Here is a 20,569-nt window from a genome sequence, read left to right as displayed (position 1 = left end):
GAATAGCTAAATAAAATAATTATGACATATTAATTGTTATTGTTTTGTATTTGGTGCTATATTTTATGGTTGCAGTAACATTACCGCATATTTTCCGATTGGCGTATTAGCCGTCAGCATCTCCCCTCGATGAAGATCTTTGGTAGCTTGAACATATGCGCTTGACAACAAGACGACAGCTACGACAGCTAGCTAGCAAGTCATATCTTCCTGAAACAAATACATTACATTACAAATACAGACTACGGTGACTTTTTGCGAAGTTTAGCTACTAGAACAGTGGGCTAGCCGTACCCTAACACCACGACAGGCTGAATATACCGCTTGTAATGTCCAACAATCCTAGAAAGTAACGTAATTATAAGCCGACTCCTGAGATAGTTTGTAACAGTGGAGCTAAAAGGTGAGTCATTACTATAAATACATCGCAGGTGTATTCGATAAGTTTCAGCCACAAATAGCGTGGATGTAATCATTCATAAATGAAAATGTTATAGTTGCATGTTTACATGTATGTGTATGCAATCATTGCAGTCAGTATTGGGGGTGATGAGTTGGTTATGAGCGATGGAGGACAATCAATGTGGGGACCTGGACTACCTCATCCAAGATGAAGATACTTTCATAGAAGGTGTCAGCAACCAAGTTTTGTTTGTGGTGGTGCTCACCATCACCTTCCTGGCAGGGATCCTCGCGCTGCTCTGCAGGTAAGCACGCAAAGGAAATAATATAAGACGTCTGAAGTGAAGTGAATTATATTTATATAGCGCTTTTCTCTAATGACTCAAAGCGCTTTACGTAAGTGACATTTTTAAACCAGGCACTGGGAGAAGGTGGGTAAAGTGTCTTGCCCAAGGACACGACGGCAGTGACTAGGATGGCAGAAGCGGGGATCGAACCTGGAACCCTAAAGTTGCTGGCACGGCCATTATCCCAACCGAGCTATACCGCCGCTCTATAGTGTTTGTCACTCGAAGTTATCAATCCGGAAGTCGGCCATTTTGGAGGTACTTGCCAGGCAAAACAGTATAGCATGAGGTATGATACAAGTCTTATTGGAGAGCAGTTTTTAAAAATGTAGGAGGCGATTATGAATTGCAATCCCTAGTCATAGTTACAAAGGGAAGAATGTTAACATGTTTAACATTCAAATTCAACTGCAAAATTAATATCCAGTTTAAATGGAGGACCAAAGCAAGTACTTGTTATCAAAGACATCCATGAACTGGTCAAATACTGATGATGACATCATCTCAACTGTAGGGAAATGAAAGACACAACTGACAAGAGACTTTGGCTATGTTTACAGTGCAGGTCAATTCTGTTTTTTGTTTTTTTTGCCTTATGTGACCTGTATCTGATATTTTTTCATGTTGGTGTGAATAACTTTAGATTTTTTTCAACTTCAGTCTGAACACTGAGGTCGCGTTTATCCCCCACTTACACGTCATCAAAAGGTGACAAACGTCACAATTCATCTCCAAATTAACAGGCGCGAAATGAAATGGCGCAAAAGAAATCACGTCAAGTCAGGGATTGACCGATTATTATCAGCGCCGATATTTGGCGTTTTTATGCATACCTATATCGCCCTTTTATTGGTATCAGCTGGTATTTAAAAAAATAAAAATGACAACAACAATAGAAATATATCAGCAGATACAATAAATACACATGTGATACCAGTATTTAGTATTAAAAAATAATCATAGGTAGAGAGTAAGTTAGTTGTAATAACCAGTGCTACTTTCTGCTAAACTGAGCAGCGGTGCTCAAACTACCACCCCTTACAATGAATACATCAATAAACTGCTAATAAATTGATTAGTTAAAGGACCACTGATAGTCACACACACACTAGGTGTGGTGAAATTACTCTCTGCATTTGACCCATTCCCTTGTTCCACCTCCTGGGAGGTGAGGGGAGCAGTGAGCAGCAGCGGTGGCCGTGCTCATGGATCATTTTGGAGATTTAACCCCCAATTCCAACCCTTGATGCTCCCCACTACAACACTACAAGTCAGGGATTGACCGATTATTATTATTTTATGTATACCGATATCGCCCTTTCATTGGTATCAGCTGGGTTTTTTTTATTTTTATTTACAACTACAATAGAAATATATCATCAGATACAATAAATACACATATGATACCAGTATTTAGTATTAAAAAATAGTCATAGGTAGAGAGTAAGTTCGTAGTAATAACCAGTACTACTCTATGCTAAACTGAGCTGCGGTGCTATAAACTGCTATAAAATTGATTAGCTTGCAAGTTATTGTGATGTAGAAAAATCCCATATTTCTCCCAATTTTCAGGAGATTTCCCATAATTTGAAATGCAAACGTTGATGCTGTGGTGTTTTTTGGTGCTATATTAACTATAGCATTTGCGCCGCATAAAACTGTATGTCTTTACTGGTCTGACATTTCCTAAACAATTATCTTAAAACAACTAAACACCTTTTACAGCTGGTGTCATATATTATTCATGTTTAGCTAAATTTTACTGCAAATTATGGAGGTTGAACTTTATTAACAAAAAAGCTTTTTTTGACACTGAATATTTTGCATTTTAATTTTGTGAACACATTTTTTACATTAAACTATGCTGACAATTTTATTGAAACATATCTGTGTTTTAAAATACAGTGTATAAAAGAAATCTGTGTTAAAAATTAAATGAATAAAAATTCAGTGTAAAAAAAAGAAAATGTTGAAAAATGTAATGTCAAAAGATTTGCTGCTTCAAAAAGCAAGACTCACTTCCGGTAAATTAAGGCTGAAGCAATTGGTCCTGTCTCAGAACCAGCCAATCAGGTGTCAAGTTTGAAGTCATGTGACACAGGTCTTGCAAAACAGCATAATAAAGGCAGTTAACTGGGCTACCTGGGCATAATACAACATAATAAACACTTCAATGCGGTCGGCTAGATGCTTTCAAACTATAGAAATGATTCCAATGGTTAAAATCTGCACTTTTGAGTGACATACAAGTGACCATAGAAAGCGCTGCTTCATGCAGACAACGCACGGGACAGAGTGGGCGGCGCAGCAGCAACAAGCCTGAGACCTCGCAAATTTGAGTGTCAGACAGAGGCAGATTTCCGCTTTGCACACTCTTGGCATTCTCTCGATGAGCTTCAAGAGGTAGTCACCTGAAATGGTTTTCACTCCACAGGTGTCATAGTTTTGATGCCTTCAGTGACAATCTACAATGTAAATAGTCAAAAAAATAACAAAAACACATTGAAATGAGAAGGTCTATACTGTATTTTAAATATTCAGTGTTTTATTGTTCATAGTTAATATTACTTATTTTCATGTATGTTCTGAGTGTCTTATTCAGTAAAAAAAATTAAACAGACCATCCCAGAAACGGAAGGAACTTTAGTTTTTTACTGAATTATATGACACTCAGAATGTACATAGAATTATAGAATGTGAGATTTACAATATTAACTATGAACAATTGAACACTGAATATTGGACCTATATAAACGTTAATCTTCTACTGCAGACCACCTACCTCCTTGATCAACATTTTTTATAATCGAACAAGAGCAACAGAGATGCAACAAACACGGAAAAACATAAATGCAAAGGGTAAAAAACATCTACATATTCTATATTATAACACTGTTCTGCAGAACTTTGCTGTAGAAATCTGCCTTTGTTTGTCACTCGCTGCTCCGTAAACAAGCCCCACCCACTCTACCCCACTCTCTTCGTGCCAGGTCTGCATGAAGCAGAGCTTAGTATGTCACTTAAAAGTGCAGATTATAACCATTGGAATAATTTATATAGTTTAAAAATATCCAGTGGGCCGCTTTGAAATGTCAATTATGTTGTATTAAGCACAGGTAGCCCAGTTAACTGACTTTTTTGGCCCAAACTTGACACCTCAATGGCTGGTTCTGAAACAGGATCAATTGCTTTGGTCTTAATTTACCGGAAATGAGTCTTGCTTTTTGAAGCAGCAAAAACACATAACTTTTGTACAATGATTTTTATTTTTTTTATACACTGATTTTTTTTACACATAGTTTTAAAACACTGCATTTTTTTCAATGAAGTTGTCAGTATAATTTGAATAAAAAATATTCAGTTCACAAAATTCAAATGCATAAAATTCAGTGACATAAATTCAGTGTCAAAAAAAGGCTTTAGTAATAAATACACAAATTAACCTCCATACAAATGAATTATTGGCGCCAAAAATCGGTTATCGACCTCCTTGACTACTAATAATCGGTGTTGGCCCTAAAAGAAACATATCGGTCGATATCTACTACAAGAACATGTTAAGTCAACACATTCCTTTAATGTACTCAAATAAACAAGTGTGCGATAACAAACATGTAGCTAGAGTGTAACTGTATTTACAAAGTGCGGTGCATGCTGGTTAGTCCCGCAGTAACTCGTGCTTCCGGCTTCCCAGAATGCTTTGCAGCACTTTTGTATATAGCTTTCCCTGTAGTAGTAGTCATTGTGCCTAGAGGGCGCTAAGTTTCCAGAGTCCATCCATCCGTTTTCTACTGCTTATTCCCTTCGGGGTCGCGAGGGGCGCTGGAGCCTATCTCAGCTACAATCGGGCGGAAGGCGGTGTACACCCTGGACAAGTCGCCACCTCATCGCAGGGCAAACACAGATAGACAGACAACATTGACACTCACATACACACACTATGGCCAATTTTAGAGTGTTGTATGTATATCTGTGTTGGCGACTTGTCCAGGGTGTACCCTGCCTTCCGCCTGAATGCAGCTGAGATAGGCTTCAGCACCCCCCGTGACCCCGTAAGCTGTAGAAAATGGATGGCTGGATGGATGTATGCATTAAAGCCTGGCTTTTAGCATGTAATTACATGAACTACGCCTGTATGTAACACACACGCTCACGCATTAGAAGTGTGTGTGTGTGTGGTCAGCTAATAATAGCGATTTTACAAAGTTTAGCTACTAACATTAGCTATCATTGAATGCACTGTATAGACCAGGGGTCCCCAAACTTATATATATATATATATATATATATATATATATATATATATATATATATATATATATATATATATATATATATATATATATATATATATATATATATATATATATTAGATATGCAGTATATATATATATATATATATATATATATATATATATATATATATATATATATATATATATATATATATATATATATATTAGATATATATAGCGCACTTTTCACGCACGCGATGATGTCACGTTATCGATGAGAAAATGCATTTTTAGACAATATGATTTGCCTGAGCGGCTAGGAGACACCGTGAGTAGCAGCGGTACAAAGTGGATAAGAAAAGACAGGAAAAAAATATATATATATATATATTTTTTTAAATTTTGTAATACTTGGGACTTCCCGCGGGCCTGATTTTGGACGCTGGCGGGCCGGATATTGCCCGCTAAAGCATGGAAAGAATGTACGTCAAGAAAGCGCCTAACTTGTTCTTTAAATTTTGACCCCAAAAATTGCTTGCACTGCATGCAATTGCATATCTTTTAAACTTTAATATTATCGGACCATGCAAACAAATATATATTCCCCTCAGATTTTATGTAAAAATAAAAACTTGAAAATTATCCTGTCACTTTCATTTCAAAGCAATCCATCAATTTGTTTATAACAAAGACATAATAATCAAATGTATAGGCAATTGTATAATAATATCACGAGGCAACAATGCATTTGTATTTGCATGTATTCACAGCCCTTTTAGGGCAGCCTTAACTGTGATTTGACTCTCAATAAAAACAAGTTTGACACCCCTAGTATTGTTTCCGTGAAAAATATAGATATTTAAAACAACGTGTGTTCTGTTAAACTATTAATGGTAACATAAGATAGCCAGTGGTGTTCTTGTTATATTTTGCAGATGAAAAAACATAACTGAGCAAGCTGCAAACTTTTAATAAGCTTTGCCCCTTTTTAATAGGCAAGTTTGTTTTTAAAGGGGAACTGAACTTTTTGGGGGAATTTTTTCTATCATTCACAATCCTTATGTAAGACAAGCACACATATGTTTTCTGTTTTTTTATTCATTATAACTAATAAGAAAATTCGATCAAAAGTCAGCTTACAATAGAGCCTATTGCAGTCGGTGTATTCTGCCCATAAAACCCTTAAAAACATCCAAACACCTCCATCAAGGTTTTATATACATGTTGTAAGTCAGTGCTTCTCAAATATTTTCTGTTATGCCCCAGGAAGAAGAAAATAGTTTGTGCCCCCCCCCCTCCACTCTATGATCCATCCATCCATTTCTACCGCGTCTCCCTTTCTGGGTCGAGGGGGTGACTGGAGCCTATTCCAGAAAAATTGTTAAAACTATACCTATGGTGTGTTGTTTCCTTTATAAGCTTACAATGTTATGCAATCTATCGTCTTCCACTGTGGTTACAGTGCAGCCAAGTGCTACATACGCTGCATCATAGTCTTGTACGGCAAAAAAAAGCATGTTCCTTGAGGTCACATGCGACCCCCCTGGCATCGCACCGCGCCCCCCAGGGGGTACGCCACTCTACTGTAAGTGTGTATATATATATATATATATATATATATATAAAATGTAGTAACAGGCATATTCATAATAACATCTAATATTTACGTATTTTAATCATTTTAAGCATACAGCAGCACATTAAGCTATTCAAATGCTAATATCACACCTTATATTAACAGATTTTCATGATTTATTTTTTTAGCCATAAATGAATCATGATATAGTGTCAAATTCAGTCATATTGTCATTTTCTTTACTTTACTTGCCTTTATTTAATTACCCCACTTACTCAAATGTATTTTTTTCTATTTATATTTAACAATTTATCACCTTTTTAAAAGTTTGTTCATAGTATTACGATTTTTTTCTTTCTTTCCTTAACACTGCACTAGCGAAATAGTGTCATGTTTTTGGCTCCTGTTTGTTGTTTGATGAAAACAAAAAAACAACACCTTCCCTTCTTTTCACACAGGAAGTGAACAAAGCTTAAATTGAGAAGGCAAACTGTAAGTGAACAAAATGGATGAACTGTCAGTAATACACATGAGATTAATAAACTCTGCTTTTTCCTACTTCTTTGGATGTCAGTAATACTGGTAGCAATGGTATTAGTAGTTTATTATTTTGGACATGTTTAAAACAGAAGCAAAACACAGTGAAGTACACATGTAGAAACAAATATTTCTCAACAAAAACAATACATAATTATTAGGGTTTTCATATCCAGAAAAGAGTAGGAAGAAGTGAAACTTATAAACTTTTGTTCCCAAATGTAACTTCTTAATAAGCATGTCAGAAACAAATAAACCATACTCAGTCATGTGGAGCTGCTCCGAGTGTAGTATTTGTCATTACACAAAAGAGACATTTGTCCAACGTCGCTAGTAGAAAAAGTTGATTGCATCGCTTACGGATCTCCTCCCACTTTGCTAATACAACATTCTTTCTTTTCGGGATCACGTCAATCCCTTTACGAATGTTTGACAAGTTTTGGCATCATTTGATATGGACTTGGCATAATATTTCACCTCATGGCTCCATTGTTGACTGACTCAATGTTTACAAGTGTGTATACCTAAAAAATGGCGCGGCATACCGGTATTGAATGGAGTCGTGACGTCTGTGAAAACGCTCAATTGCATTAGCTGAAATCAAAATGTTGATTTTTGCACATTGATATTGCAGGGAAGACCATCAGAACATTCATCCAGAGAATCAGGAGCATGTTCGAGCTGTTCGACAGCAGCTGCAAACGGAACAGGTAAGGCGGCAAAAAGCCAAATGGAACACATGAGAAGGAAACCATACATACAACGCAACATTTTTAAGATTTTAGCTGCACATGTTTGATTGGTTGAATGTGTCATGCATACTTGTGACGTAATATCTCCTTCCAGGTAATATGAACTACTGTATGGTAGTGTTGATTAGTTACGTTCATATGTGTCATTTTATTATTATACATTTTTTTAATGTGTTCTAGGAGGAAAATCCTCAGCCAGAAACAAGGCAGCAGTATTACACGGACATGTCTTGCCCTGTGTGTTTACAACAGGCCGTCCTGCCTGTCGAAACTAATTGTGGTCATCTTTTCTGTGGTAAGAATATAGTATTCCTCACGCACACTTGTTTTGGTCTGAGACTTAGATACCATTTCCAACAAAGTACGTCTTGTGATCAAAATAGGATTTGAACAATAAGTACGTAATTATATCAGGTTGGATTTTGTCGGTATTGGTTAGAGCAGTGATTCTCGAACTGTGGTAAACGCGGGCTCCATTTAGTGGTACACAAAATAATCACTTGATTAAAGTATAGTGTATTATTTTCCTATATTCTTACACTGTGTTACTGTTCAAAATTGTGTGTAGGTAAATAAAATATTAAATACAGTATTCTTGTTAAATAATACCTCTGCTTTGTTTTTAATGAATATGTTGGCTTACTACGCTACTGTATTTTAATGTTGGTCAAAATGGTGGTACCTGGAGAGCCAAGTTTTTTCTGAGGTGGTATTTTGTGAAAAAAGTTTTAGAACCACTGGGTTAGATCGTTTTTTTGAATGATCACTTAGCCTTTGCTTTCTTGTTATTTAATATAAGTCTATTCTCTCTCTCCCCCAACATAGGGTCATGTATTATAGCCTACTGGAGGTATGGCACCTGGTTGGGTGCCATTAAGTGTCCCATATGCAGACAAATGGTAAGAGATGACTCATATTGTTGCCTCAACTGTGAAAATGCACATGTAGTAGTTTGGGTTTTTTAATTCTCTGGCTGCTAGTTTTAAAAACCTAAATTTACAGTTTTAGCGAACAAAACATCAGTTTCTGCGTCGGAAGTCTTTTTTGTTTTTGTTTGAAATAAATCTTGATTTTCTTCGATGCAACTATGTTGATGTTATTTTCTTCGTTTTTCCAGGTAACGCTGCTCTTCCCGCTTTTTCATCAGCACACCACGCCTCAGAGGGTCCAGGATGGCACAGCGGTACCTCAGCTGATCTTAAGAGACATCAACGATTACAACCGACGCTTCTCAGATCAGCCGAGATCTGTGAGTATCGAGTCTTGAAGCAAAATACACAAGTGCTTCATATACAGTGGAATCTCCAAAGCCGAATGAAAACTTTGAGGAAATATTAAAAGTTAAAGTACCAATGATTGTCTTTTATAGTCTTTGGTATGACTCGGCCAGGGTTTGAACTCACAACCTACCGATATCAGGGCGGGCACTCTAACCACTAGGCCACTGAGTAAAGCAACGTAAGCAGGGGTCCCCAACCTTTTAGAAATCGAGGGATACATCCGAGGTACCAAGTAATACCAAGTTTGATTCTGAAATAATACATTTGCTCAGTTTACTTTTATAAATCAGATCACAATATTTATTATTAATGACCATCATCAATGTGCTGACAGTCACCAGATTAATGATTTCTTACAAGGTAGGACACAACATGCAACACTATTTCTAAATGCAATTGTTAAATATTTTGAATGATCGCAATTCGGAAGAAATCCCCATGTCCCAATTTCACAAGCCACCGACATTTTTTAACCGATCATGAACTACAGTGGTAACTCAACTTATGAGTACTTTAACTTACGAGTAATTTGAGATACAGTACTATTTGTCTCTTGGCTTTTTGTTTTGCTTTGATTTGCCAGTATAATTTAAAGGCCTACTGAAACCCACTACTACCGACCACACAGTCTGATAGTTTATATATCACTGATGAAATCTTAACATTGCAACACATGCCAATACAGCTGGGTTAACTTATAAAGTGCAATTTTAAATTTCCCGCCACACGTCCGGTTGAAAACGTCTAGATATGATGACGTATGCGCGTGACGTCAACGGTTGATACGGAAGTATTTGGACCCATTGAATCCAATACAAAAAAGCTCTGTTTTCATCCCAAAATTCCACAGTATTCTGGACATCTGTGTTGGTGAATCTTTTGCAATTTGTTTAATGAACAATGGAGACTGCAAAGAAGAAAGCTGTCGGTGCGATTGGTGTATTAGTGGCGGACTACAGCAACCAGGAGGACTTTGAGGATAGCAGACGCGCTAGCCGAACGACCTCACCTTGACTTCCTCCGTCTCCGGGCCGCCAACCGCATCGGTGATCGGGTAAAGTAATTCGTCGTACCGTCGATCGCTGGAACGCAGGTGAGCACGGGTGTTGATGAGCAGATGAGAGCTGGCGTAGGTGCAGAGCTAATGTTTTTAGCATAGCTCTGTCGAGGTTCCGTAGCTAAGTTAGCTTCAATGGCGTCGTTAGCAACAGCATTGCTAAGCTTCACCAAGCTGGAAAGCATTAACCGTGTATTTACATGTCCAGAGTTTGGTAGTATTGTTGATCTTCTGTCTATCCTTCCAGTCAGGGACTTATTTGTTTTGTTTCTATATGCAGTAAAGCCCGATGCTATCACGTTAGCTCAGTAGCTAAAGAGCTTCACCGATGTATTGTCGTGGAGATAAAAGTCACTGTGAATGTCCATTTCGCGTTCTCGACTCTCATTTTCAAGAGGATATAGTATCCGAGGTGGTTTAAAATACAAATCCGTGATCCACAATAGAAAAAGGAGAGAGTGTGGAATCCAATGAACCCTTGTACCTAAGTTACGGTCAGAGCGAAAAAAGATACGTTCTGCACTGCACGCTAGTCCTTCACTTTTACGTTCCTCATCCACGAATCTTTCATCCTCGCTCAAATTAATGGGGTAATCGTCGCTTTCTCGGTCCAAATCTCTCTCGCTGCTGCTGTAAACAATAGGAAAATGTGACCAGTCCTTCCTCCGGTGTCGTCACGCTACTTCCGGTAGGGGCAAGGCTTTTTTTTATCAGAGACCAAAAGTTGCGAACTTTATCGTCGTTGTTCTATACTAAATCCTTTCAGCAAAAATATGGCAATATCGCAAAATGATCAAGTATGACACATAGAATGGATCTGCTATCCCCGTTTAACTAAAACATTTCATTTCAGTAGGCCTTTAAGTTAGGAGCACACCAGTTAAAGTAATAATTTGTCACGGGGTTGTGACGTTTGAGCCATAAAAAGTTGAAATATTGTTACCCACTGCTGGTTCCGCTTCGTCTACAAAAGAAACAAATGTTGGAGCGCTGCTCAGTGACGGACACAATACTGCCCTCCAACCACCGGAACTGAGAAAATGTCCGCAACATTTAACCAAAAACATCTAAAGGACATACATTTATCCATGAAAATATTGAGAAGCTTCAGATGCCGTGTTTGACACATTACAATTTGTTCTGTTGAGTCTTTACTTAACAAACTGGATGGCCGAGCATTACTTTTGGTACACAGACATACATATCAACTCTGATCTTTCCGATCCATCACTCAAATATGTCTGTGTGCAAAATAAAAACAACTTCCTGTTTCTTATTGTTACACGATGGAGAAGCAGCTTATAGTGTAGGAGACACATACAAAAGTGTATAATATCACATTTCTTAAGATTACTGTAGTTGTTTGTAGTACATACTATTGTAATGCTTTTCAAACAATATGTCTAAGGTTTTTTGTTTAAAATTTCATTTTCTAAAGGCATTTTACATTTTAAAATTGTCATGTTTTGAGAGTGCCAAGCACCGATTAAAATAATTTAAATTAATTTCAATGGGCGGAGCTGCTTCGAGATACGAGTGATTTGAGTTACAAGCTCGGTCGTGGGACGCATTGTGCTCGTAAATGCAGGTGCCGCTGTATGTTGCATCCCGTTTGTACAAGTTATCAACTTTTTTATATTTGCTGCCATAGTGTACTATGTTCACAGACAGTCCCATTATAATGTGTTTATGGGCGTACAGGTAGTCAGCATGTATTCCCGGCTAACAAATAAATAAATGTATGAAAAACACTGTTTATTATGGTTACGGTAAAATGTTACTTGAAAATGCTTCCATGATAACTACAGTTTAACCCTGGAATAGATTACTTTGAGCTTCAATGTTTATACAAATAGGAACATATTCAACATCGACCTGTGTTCCATAACAGTTGTGTTCAATGTTAGAAGTTCAGTTGTGTTTAAAAGACTGAAATATCCTTAAATTATGACATTATTTTTTACAAGAGAAAAGAATGTGTAGTGTATTTACTATGCATTGTTTATTTTTCTCAGCTAATGGACCGCCTGCGAGACGTGCCAACCCTCCTCCGCCATGCCTTCAGGGAGATGTTCTCCATGGGCGGCCTCTTCTGGATGTTCCGCATTAGAATTATCCTCTGCCTGGTTGGCGCCCTCACCTACCTGGCCTCGCCCCTAGACATCCTCCCAGAGGCGCTTTTCGGCCTGCTGGGATTCATGGATGACTTCTTTGTCATCCTCCTTTTCTTTATTTACATCTCAATCATGTACCGGGAGGTGGTGACGCAGAGACTGAACGGCTAGGTCAATGAGACACACGAAGCCTGCTTTCTTCACGCTCCAAGATCGTTTAAGAAGGTGTATATAAATTACCGAACTTGATCAATACTTTTGGTCCGCTCCATGGGCTTAGAGAAAGTTGGCACCAAGAATACTTGATAGGCTCATACGAAGCAATTCAACCAACACATGGAGGGAACACCATTGCTTAAAGTGATCAAAATTCCTCTGTGTCCAAGGTTGTTAACTTACCCAACTTCAGAGAGTGCCAGGTGTGTATTATAGGTGGAAGGTCTTTATTTGTACAAATAGCGTCTGCATATTTGTGTTAACTTTCCCCCACCTTTAATTATATCTTAGTGAAATGATGTACAGTGTCAGTCATTATGATTAATTGAGAAAGTGTAACACTCTTTTGACTGTCACTGTATAGTACAGTAAACATTGTTATATTATTATACTGGCATATTGTGATGATTTAGCAGTGTCCTAAACTCAATTGTATTTGTACAAATGGGTCAAAATGAATGACTCGAGACTACCACTGTTTTAATTTGGTCTACAGTGGCTATTGGATGACAGAGTAAAGCTAAACTGTTTCACATTATAAAGGAGCAACAAAGAGGCGTTTATTAAAGATGAGGTGATAATTCGTCAAAATAAGGCTCTTTTTGGAGTAGAGGCCATTCAATATTGGTAGAAAGGTGGTACTGTTATTTGATGGGACCTTATTATCGGAGCTCTTTAATGTTAAATTATATGAGAATCTTTAAGACACCATCATGTGAATCTTACAACCTGCTTGTGTGTGTGGCTGTAATCTAATCAATGCAAAACAATTAGTCAATTTTGATAACTGGGCTTGAAAAAAAATTGGCACTTCAGCAATACGCAAACAACAATGATTGTCTTTCTTTTATTACAGTTAAATAGGTCTTAATTGAGGCAGCCATGAAGATTAGGCATCTTTTCTTGGACCCTTAAAGGAATGGGAACCCATGAGGGATCATGACCCCGGAATATGGATGTTGAAACTTCATCCATGACATTTGTTTTCTTGAAATAGCACGAGGGTGGAAGTTACAGTAAGATTCCGCCTGTATTTTTTTTTAAGTTAGTGTCACTCTCTGTTTCCAACAAAAGCAAAAAAAGTTCAACATCTGTAAACTAGTTTGACATGAGTCTGCCAATTCTATGATTGTAATGTGGTTGCACAAGTACAAGTACAACCACTCTGATAGCAGTGACTAATGATGCAACACATCATTTGGTAATCAGTCGTGAAATATATGCATACACCACAGCTGGGAAACTGAACAACTCTTTGTTGGCTTTTTTTTAACCACTTGAACACTGGAAAGTATGAAAAACACCAAGATGTCTGGGGGGGATACACATATATATATATATATATATATATATATATATATATATATATATATATATATATATATATATACTGTATATGTAAATATTACATATTACATATATGTTATATATTATATTGCTACTATGGTAATTTTTTTGTCTACTTTATACCTTTTGTTTTCGCCCTCTTTTTGTGCCCTTTGTGCATTATCCTTTCCATCCTTTGTAACTTAACTACTGTGTGGAACAATTTCCCTTGGGGATCAATACATTTTATCTAAGTCCAAGTTTACCCATATATACCTGATTAACAGAAGATGTCAAACGTTTGGAGACATTTGCTCATGCTATTGAAATAGTACACGATTTTAGTATGATTATTACGCCTCTAATGATGAATTAGCGGTGTCTTAATCGGTGCAAACGAGTCAATTATTTAATTAAGACAATTAATAACATTAGTATACTAACACTATTCTGCCGGGTATCTTTATTTGCTACAATACCTGCTCATTGGCCGTGTGGTTATAGTGTCAGCCCTGAGATTGGTATGTCGTGAGTTCAAACCCCGGCCGAGTCATACCAAAGACTATAAAAATGGGACCTATCACCTCAGCATCTAGGGTTGAAAATTGTATTAGTAGATTGCACAGTACAGTACATATTCCGTACAATTGACCACTAAATGGTAACACCCGAATACGTTTTTCAACTTGTTTAAGTCGGGGTCCACGTTAATCAATTCATGGTACAAATATATACTATCAGCATAATACAGTCATCACACAAGTTAATCATCAAGAGTATATACATTGAATTATTTACATTATTTACAATCCGGGGGGTGGTATGTGGAGGGGGTTGGGGGAGTTAGGTTGATATCAGCACTTCATTCATCAACAATTATATCATCTGAGAAATGGACATTGAAACAGTGTAGGTCTGACTTCATAGGATATGTACAGCGAGCAGTTGGAATTGGGGGTTAAATCACCAAAACGATTCCCGAGCGCGGCCACCACTGCTGCTCACTTCTCCCCTCATCTCCCAGGGGGTGGAATGCAGAGGTTAATTTCACCACACCTAGTGTGTGTGACTATCAGTGGTACTTTAACTTTAATAGTGTGGTCTGTTGCCTAAAAGTGATTTACTTATTTGGAATGATTTGAAATGACCACTGTAAAACTGTAAACAATGTTTACAGTGTTACAGACAATTTGCCTATTATTTTGTGTGGAACTTTAACAGTAGAGTTTATGACTCCGCCCACCCATCCAGCCTCCGGCAGACGCCGGTGTAGGATTGCGAGACACCCACCAGCCAGCGACAGCTCTCGGGTGCGTCTGGGGTTGCTATTAACTTAAGGCGCTATTTGTCACCTAAATTCCACAACGACTTTGGGTAACAATGACTACGTCGGGGTCGCTGGATCGGGTTGAACTCTGTGACAGCCTTCTGACATGGGTAGGTCATTGAACACAGCGCGCGGGTGTTGTTTTTCTTCCTCTGCCCCGCCACTAGCTTAGCTCGCTAGCTAGCAACCAGTGCTAGCGTTAGCTCGGCGTGCTAACAGGCTAATGCTGCTAGCTTGGTTAGGTCGGGTTGCTCCTGCAGGAAAATGACATGAGCTCACGACGATGACGTATGCGGGCCAGCTGTTGGCTGCTTTAGCTGCTGATGTGTTGTGTGCTCGCTGTCTAATCTAGCAAGACTTAACATTTGCGCTTCTGCATATTTGACAATATCTACATTCCTAATGGATTTCCTCTAGTTTTGGTTCAAGAGGTTCATATATTATATTGGAAGATAATTATTTTATAAATCGGGGTTCACTCCCTCCTGATTTAGTAGTCAGTCAAATGTAGTCTTTTGGTTATAAATGCGTAAACCAAGCGGCGAAAAAGCATTCCTAAAGCATCGTGTGCTACTTTTTGAATTATGCTTACGTCACTGAATAGCAATATACAATACTATAATACCCTCTACCAGTGTATAGATCAGTGTTTCTAAAACTGTTTTCACCAAGTACCACCCCACTGTAATGGCAACATTAAAATACAGTAGCGTAGTAGGCCTAAGTGATCATCAAAAACAAGGCAGAGGTTTTATTTAAAAAGTTTGGTAATCATTTTTTGGGCAGCACGGTGCAACAGGGGTTAGTGCATGTGCCTCACTATACGAAGGTCCTGAGTAGTCCTGAGTTCAATCCCGGGCTCGGGATCTTTCTGTGTGGAGTTTGCATGTTCTCCCCGTGACTGCGTGGGTTCCCTCCGGGTACTCCGGCTTCCTCCCACCGCCAAAGACATGCACCTGGGGATAGGTTGATTGGCAACACTAAAAAATTGGCCCTAGTGTGTGAGTGTGAATGTTGTCTGTCTATCTGTGTTGGCCCTGCGATGAGGCGGCGACTTGTCTAGGGTGTACCCCGCCTTCCGCCTGAATGCAGCTGAGATAGGCTCCAGCACCCCCCGCGACCCCAAAAGGTACAAGTGGTAGAAAATGGATGGATGGATGGTAATCATTTTTGCAACTGTAATATTACACAGTTTAAACAGTTAACACTGTGTTTGAATATAGGAACATAAAACACCGTACTTAAATAAGGAATCAAATCAAATGAATAGCACATAAAAGTTAAATGAACATTGTACTAAAATAAATATCAAAACAGTTTTTATTTATTTTTTTATTGTTAGACTTAGACTTTATTGATCCACAAGGGCAATTGTTCCACACATTAGCTCAGTTACAAAGGATGGAAAGGATAAGGATAGAAAGGTTAATACACACAAGGGCACAACAAGAGGGCGAAAACAAAAGGTATAAAGTAGACTAAAAATACGTGCAGCTTTCTCTGCCAATGTTCGTCTTTGTTTACATGTGTTCTGCGTGTTGCGCTTCTGTATTTTTGACAAGATCACAATTCCTAATGGATTTCCTCCAGTTTTGGTCCAAGAGGTTCATATATTATATGGGAAGAGTATTATTTTATAAATCGGGTTTGATTTGAGCATTTTACTCGCTCCTGATTTAATAGTCAGTCAAATTTACTCTTTTGCTTATAAATGCGTAAACCAAGCAGCGAAAAACATTCTGAAAGCATCATGTGCTACTTTTTGGATTATGTTTACGTCACTGAATAGTAATATATAATACTATAATACAAACCCCGTTTCCATATGAGTTGGGAAATTGTGTTAGATGTAAATATAAACGGAATACAATGATTTGCAAATCATTTTCAACCCATATTCAGTTGAATATGCTTCAAAGACAACATATTTGATGTTCAAACTGATAAAAACGTTTTTTTTTTTTGCAAATAATCATTAACTTTAGAATTTGATACCAGCAACACGTGACAAAGAAGTTGGGAAAGGTGGCAATACATACTGATAAAGTTGAGGAATGCTCATCAAACACTTATTTGGAACATCCCACGGATGAACAGGCAAATTGGGAACAGGTGGGTGCCATGATTGGGCATAAAAGTAGATTCCGTGAAATGCTCAGTCATTCACAAACAAGGATGGGCGAGGGTCACCACTTTGTCAACAAATGCGTGAGCTAATTGTTGAACAGTTTAAGAAAAACCTTTCTCAACCAGCTATTGCAAGGAATTTAGGGATTTCACCATCTACGGTCCGTAATATCATCAAAGGGTTCAGAGAATCTGGAGAAATCACTGCACGTAAGCAGCTAAGCCCGTGCCCTTCGATCCCTCAGGCTGTACTGCATCAACAAGCGACATCAGTGTGTAAAGGATATCACCACATGGGCTCAGGAACACTTCAGAAACCCACTGTCAGTAGCTGCAGTTGGTCGCTACATCTGTAAGTGCAAGTTAAAACTCTCCTATGCAAGGCGAAAACCGTTTATCAACAACACCCAGAACCGCCGTCGGCTTCGCTGGGCCTGAGCTCATCTAAAATGGACTGATACATAGTGGAAAAGTGTTCTGTGGTCTGACGAGTCCACATTTCAAATTGTTTTTGGAAACTGTGGACGTCGTGTCATTTGGATCAAAGAGGAAAAGAACCATCCGGATTGTTATAGGCGCAAAGTTGAAAAGCCAGCATCTGTGATGGTATGGGGGTGTATTAGTGCCCAAGACATGGGTAACTTACACATCTGTGAAGGCGCCATTAATGCTGAAAGGTACATACAGGTTTTGGAGCAACACATGTTGCCATCCAAGCAACGTTACCATGGACGCCCCTGCTTATTTCAGCAAGACAATGCCAAGACACGTGTTACATCAACGTGGCTTCATAGTAAAAGAGTGCGGGTACTAGACTGGCCTGCCTGTAGTCCAGACCTGTCTCCCATTGAAAATGTGTGGCGCATTATGAAGCCTAAAATACCACAACGGAGACCCCCGGACTGTTGAACAACTTAAGCTGTACATCAAGCAAGAATGGGAAAGAATTCCACCTGAGAAGCTTAAAAAATGTGTCTCCTCAGTTCCCAAACGTTTACTGAGTGTTGTTAAAAGGAAAGGCCATTTAACACAGTGGTGAACATGCCCTTTCCCAACTACTTTGGCACGTGTTGCAGCCAGTGCCAAAGTTAATTATTATTTGCAAAAAATAATATTACGTTTATGAGTTTGAACATCAAATATCTTGTCTTTGTAGTGCATTCAATTGAATATGGGTTGAAAAGGATTTGCAAATCATTGTATTCCGTTTATATTTACATCCAACACAATTTCCCAACTCATATGGAAACGGGGTTTGTATAAGTCATTTTGTTGTGATATGCATTCTAACTACCCTCTACTAGTGTATAGATCAGTGTTCCTAAAACTTTTTTTCACCAAGTGCCACCCCACAAAACACTTGACTGTGTGCCACTGTAATGACTACATTAAAATACACTAGTGTAGTAGGCCTAAGTACCGTATTTCCTTGAATAGCCGCAGGGGCGTTAATTAATTTAAAACCTCCTGTCACACCTGCGTTTACCGGAAACCGGCGGGATGGCCGTGCATGCGGTAATTATTTTAAAACCTCTTCTCACTCCGGCGTTTATCAAAAGGAATCCATAAAATTTAGGCGTGCGCTTTGAGTGTGATGTAAGCATACCATCATGAAAAGCACATTTAATTAAAAAAACGTTATTATGGTCTTACCTGTACTTATAAATGGAGTCCATTTGCAGCTCCTTCTGACCAAAAGCATCGATAACTTGTTTATAGAAGTCTTCCTTATTTTCTTTCTTCAGTTTTAAAAGTCTCTGTTTCGATGGAGATATTCCTTTAATTATTACATCCTGCTTCGATTGAAAGTCCAGTTTAGAAAACTGTTTTATTTTAGATACCGGTATGAAATCCTTGTTAAAAGAAAAAAAAATCTCTTGCTGCGTGTGTTCACTTCTTCTGCAGTACCGGAAGTCGCAAGAAGGATCACTAGCGCGGCAGCGCCCTCTACCACCAGGAGGCGGGAGTCATTTAATGACTTATACAGTATTTCACACACGCAGCTACGGTATATTAATAAAACATAGCTGCTTACTGTTCTCTTTAGCATACTGTACCGGTATTCAATAGCTTGGACCTTAAATCCTACTGAAAAGCTCTTTATCTTTTTTCCTTTGTGCGATTGTAAACTACTGAAAGCAGCTTCCTTTTTTTTTTTTTTTTTTTTTTTTTAAAGTTTTATTTATACATTTCAACATTTCAACAATCAAATAAGTACAAAAGTAGTACAAAACAGTACAAAAAGAATACAAAGCAGCGCCAGGGGGTTATAAATTCAAAGTAACTAAAATAGAATGCAAAAAAACATTTATAATATAAACAAAGTGCAAAGCCATAGGCTCACTCAATCTGAAAGCAGCTTCCTCCATTTTGAAAATGAGGACAGATGCGTCACTCGTGACGTAACGAATTTGACCCGGTGGAAGTTCTAGCCATATGTTAAATATTTTGCGAAACGAGTTAGACCCGGCGAAAATTATAGACATGCGATAATAAAATTAATATTTTGCGAAACGAATTTGATCCAGCTTCAATAATAAACCGGCGATAAGGCCAAGCATGCGTTAATTATTTTGAAAAACGAGTTTGACCCGGCAGTAATTCTAGACGTGCGAATACTATATTCCCTGCGCCAATTCAAGGAAATACGGTATTCATCAAAAACAAGGCAGAGGTTTTATTTAACAAGTTTGGTAATCATTTTTGCCACTGTAACATTACACAGCTTAAACATTAACACTGTTTGAATACAGGAACACAAAACACCATACTTAAATAAAGAATCAAATGAAATTAATTGCACATAAAAGTTAAATGGACATTGTACTAAAATAAATATCAAAACAGTTTTTATTTAATATTTTTATTCTTAGACTTAGACAAACTTTATTGATCCACAAGGGCAATTGTTCCCACACAGTGGCTCAGTTACAAAGGTTGGAAAGGATACGGATGCAAAGGGTAATGCACACAAGGACACACAAAGAGGGCGAAAACAAAAGGTATAAAGTAGACTAAATTGGTAGAGTGGCTGGGTCAGCAATCGGAGGGTTGCTGGTTACTGGGGTTCAATCCCCACCTACCATCCTAGTCACGTCCGTTGTGTCCTTGGGCAAGACACTTCACCCTTGCTCCTGATGGCTGCTGGTTAGCGCCTTGCATGGCAGCTCCCGCCATCAGTGTGTGAATGTGTGTGTGAATGTGGAAATACTGTCAAAGCGCTTTGAGTACCTTGAAGGTAGAAAAGCGCTATACAAGTATAACCCATTTATC

At 38.2% G+C, this 20,569-nt stretch overlaps 2 protein-coding genes across 4 annotated transcripts in view; both read left to right on the top strand.

Moving 5' to 3' along the window:
* Window positions 1-4: 4 nt before the first annotated feature.
* rnf170 (ring finger protein 170) lies at window positions 5-13,739 on the top strand. Its single transcript, XM_062031974.1, has 7 exons — window positions 5-403; window positions 535-707; window positions 7,732-7,807; window positions 8,030-8,144; window positions 8,675-8,748; window positions 8,967-9,098; window positions 12,202-13,739. Exons 2-7 carry the CDS (start codon window positions 568-570, stop codon window positions 12,469-12,471), a joined length of 807 nt encoding a protein of 268 aa, XP_061887958.1. The 5' UTR covers window positions 5-403; window positions 535-567; the 3' UTR covers window positions 12,472-13,739.
* A 1,341-nt stretch (window positions 13,740-15,080) lies between these two features.
* hook3 (hook microtubule-tethering protein 3) overlaps window positions 15,081-20,569 on the top strand; it is a 59,577-nt gene continuing 54,088 nt past the window's right edge. For 2 of the 3 annotated variants that reach the window (XM_062031156.1, XM_062031157.1), the window contains exon 1: window positions 15,081-15,279. In XM_062031156.1, coding sequence (XP_061887140.1) covers window positions 15,223-15,279 — 57 coding nt within the window. In that variant the 5' untranslated portion in view covers window positions 15,081-15,222. The remainder of the gene's footprint in view (window positions 15,280-20,569) is intronic. The other variant, XM_062031155.1, reaches the window with a different exon arrangement.

Source organism: Entelurus aequoreus, linkage group LG21 (assembly GCF_033978785.1).
Source record: "Entelurus aequoreus isolate RoL-2023_Sb linkage group LG21, RoL_Eaeq_v1.1, whole genome shotgun sequence".
NCBI lineage: Eukaryota > Metazoa > Chordata > Actinopteri > Syngnathiformes > Syngnathidae > Entelurus > Entelurus aequoreus.
This window is presented reverse-complemented; position numbering and strand designations above follow the sequence as displayed.

Excerpts from the sequence above, each read along its gene's own strand:
- rnf170 (XM_062031974.1), top strand. The coding sequence starts at position 568 with ATGGAGGACAATCAATGTGGGGACCTGGACTACCTCATCCAAGATGAA. Across the intron at positions 708-7,731 it reads ATCCTCGCGCTGCTCTGCAG|GGAAGACCATCAGAACATTC; the intron begins GTAAGCACGCAA and ends TTGATATTGCAG. Across the intron at positions 7,808-8,029 it reads AGCAGCTGCAAACGGAACAG|GAGGAAAATCCTCAGCCAGA; the intron begins GTAAGGCGGCAA and ends AATGTGTTCTAG.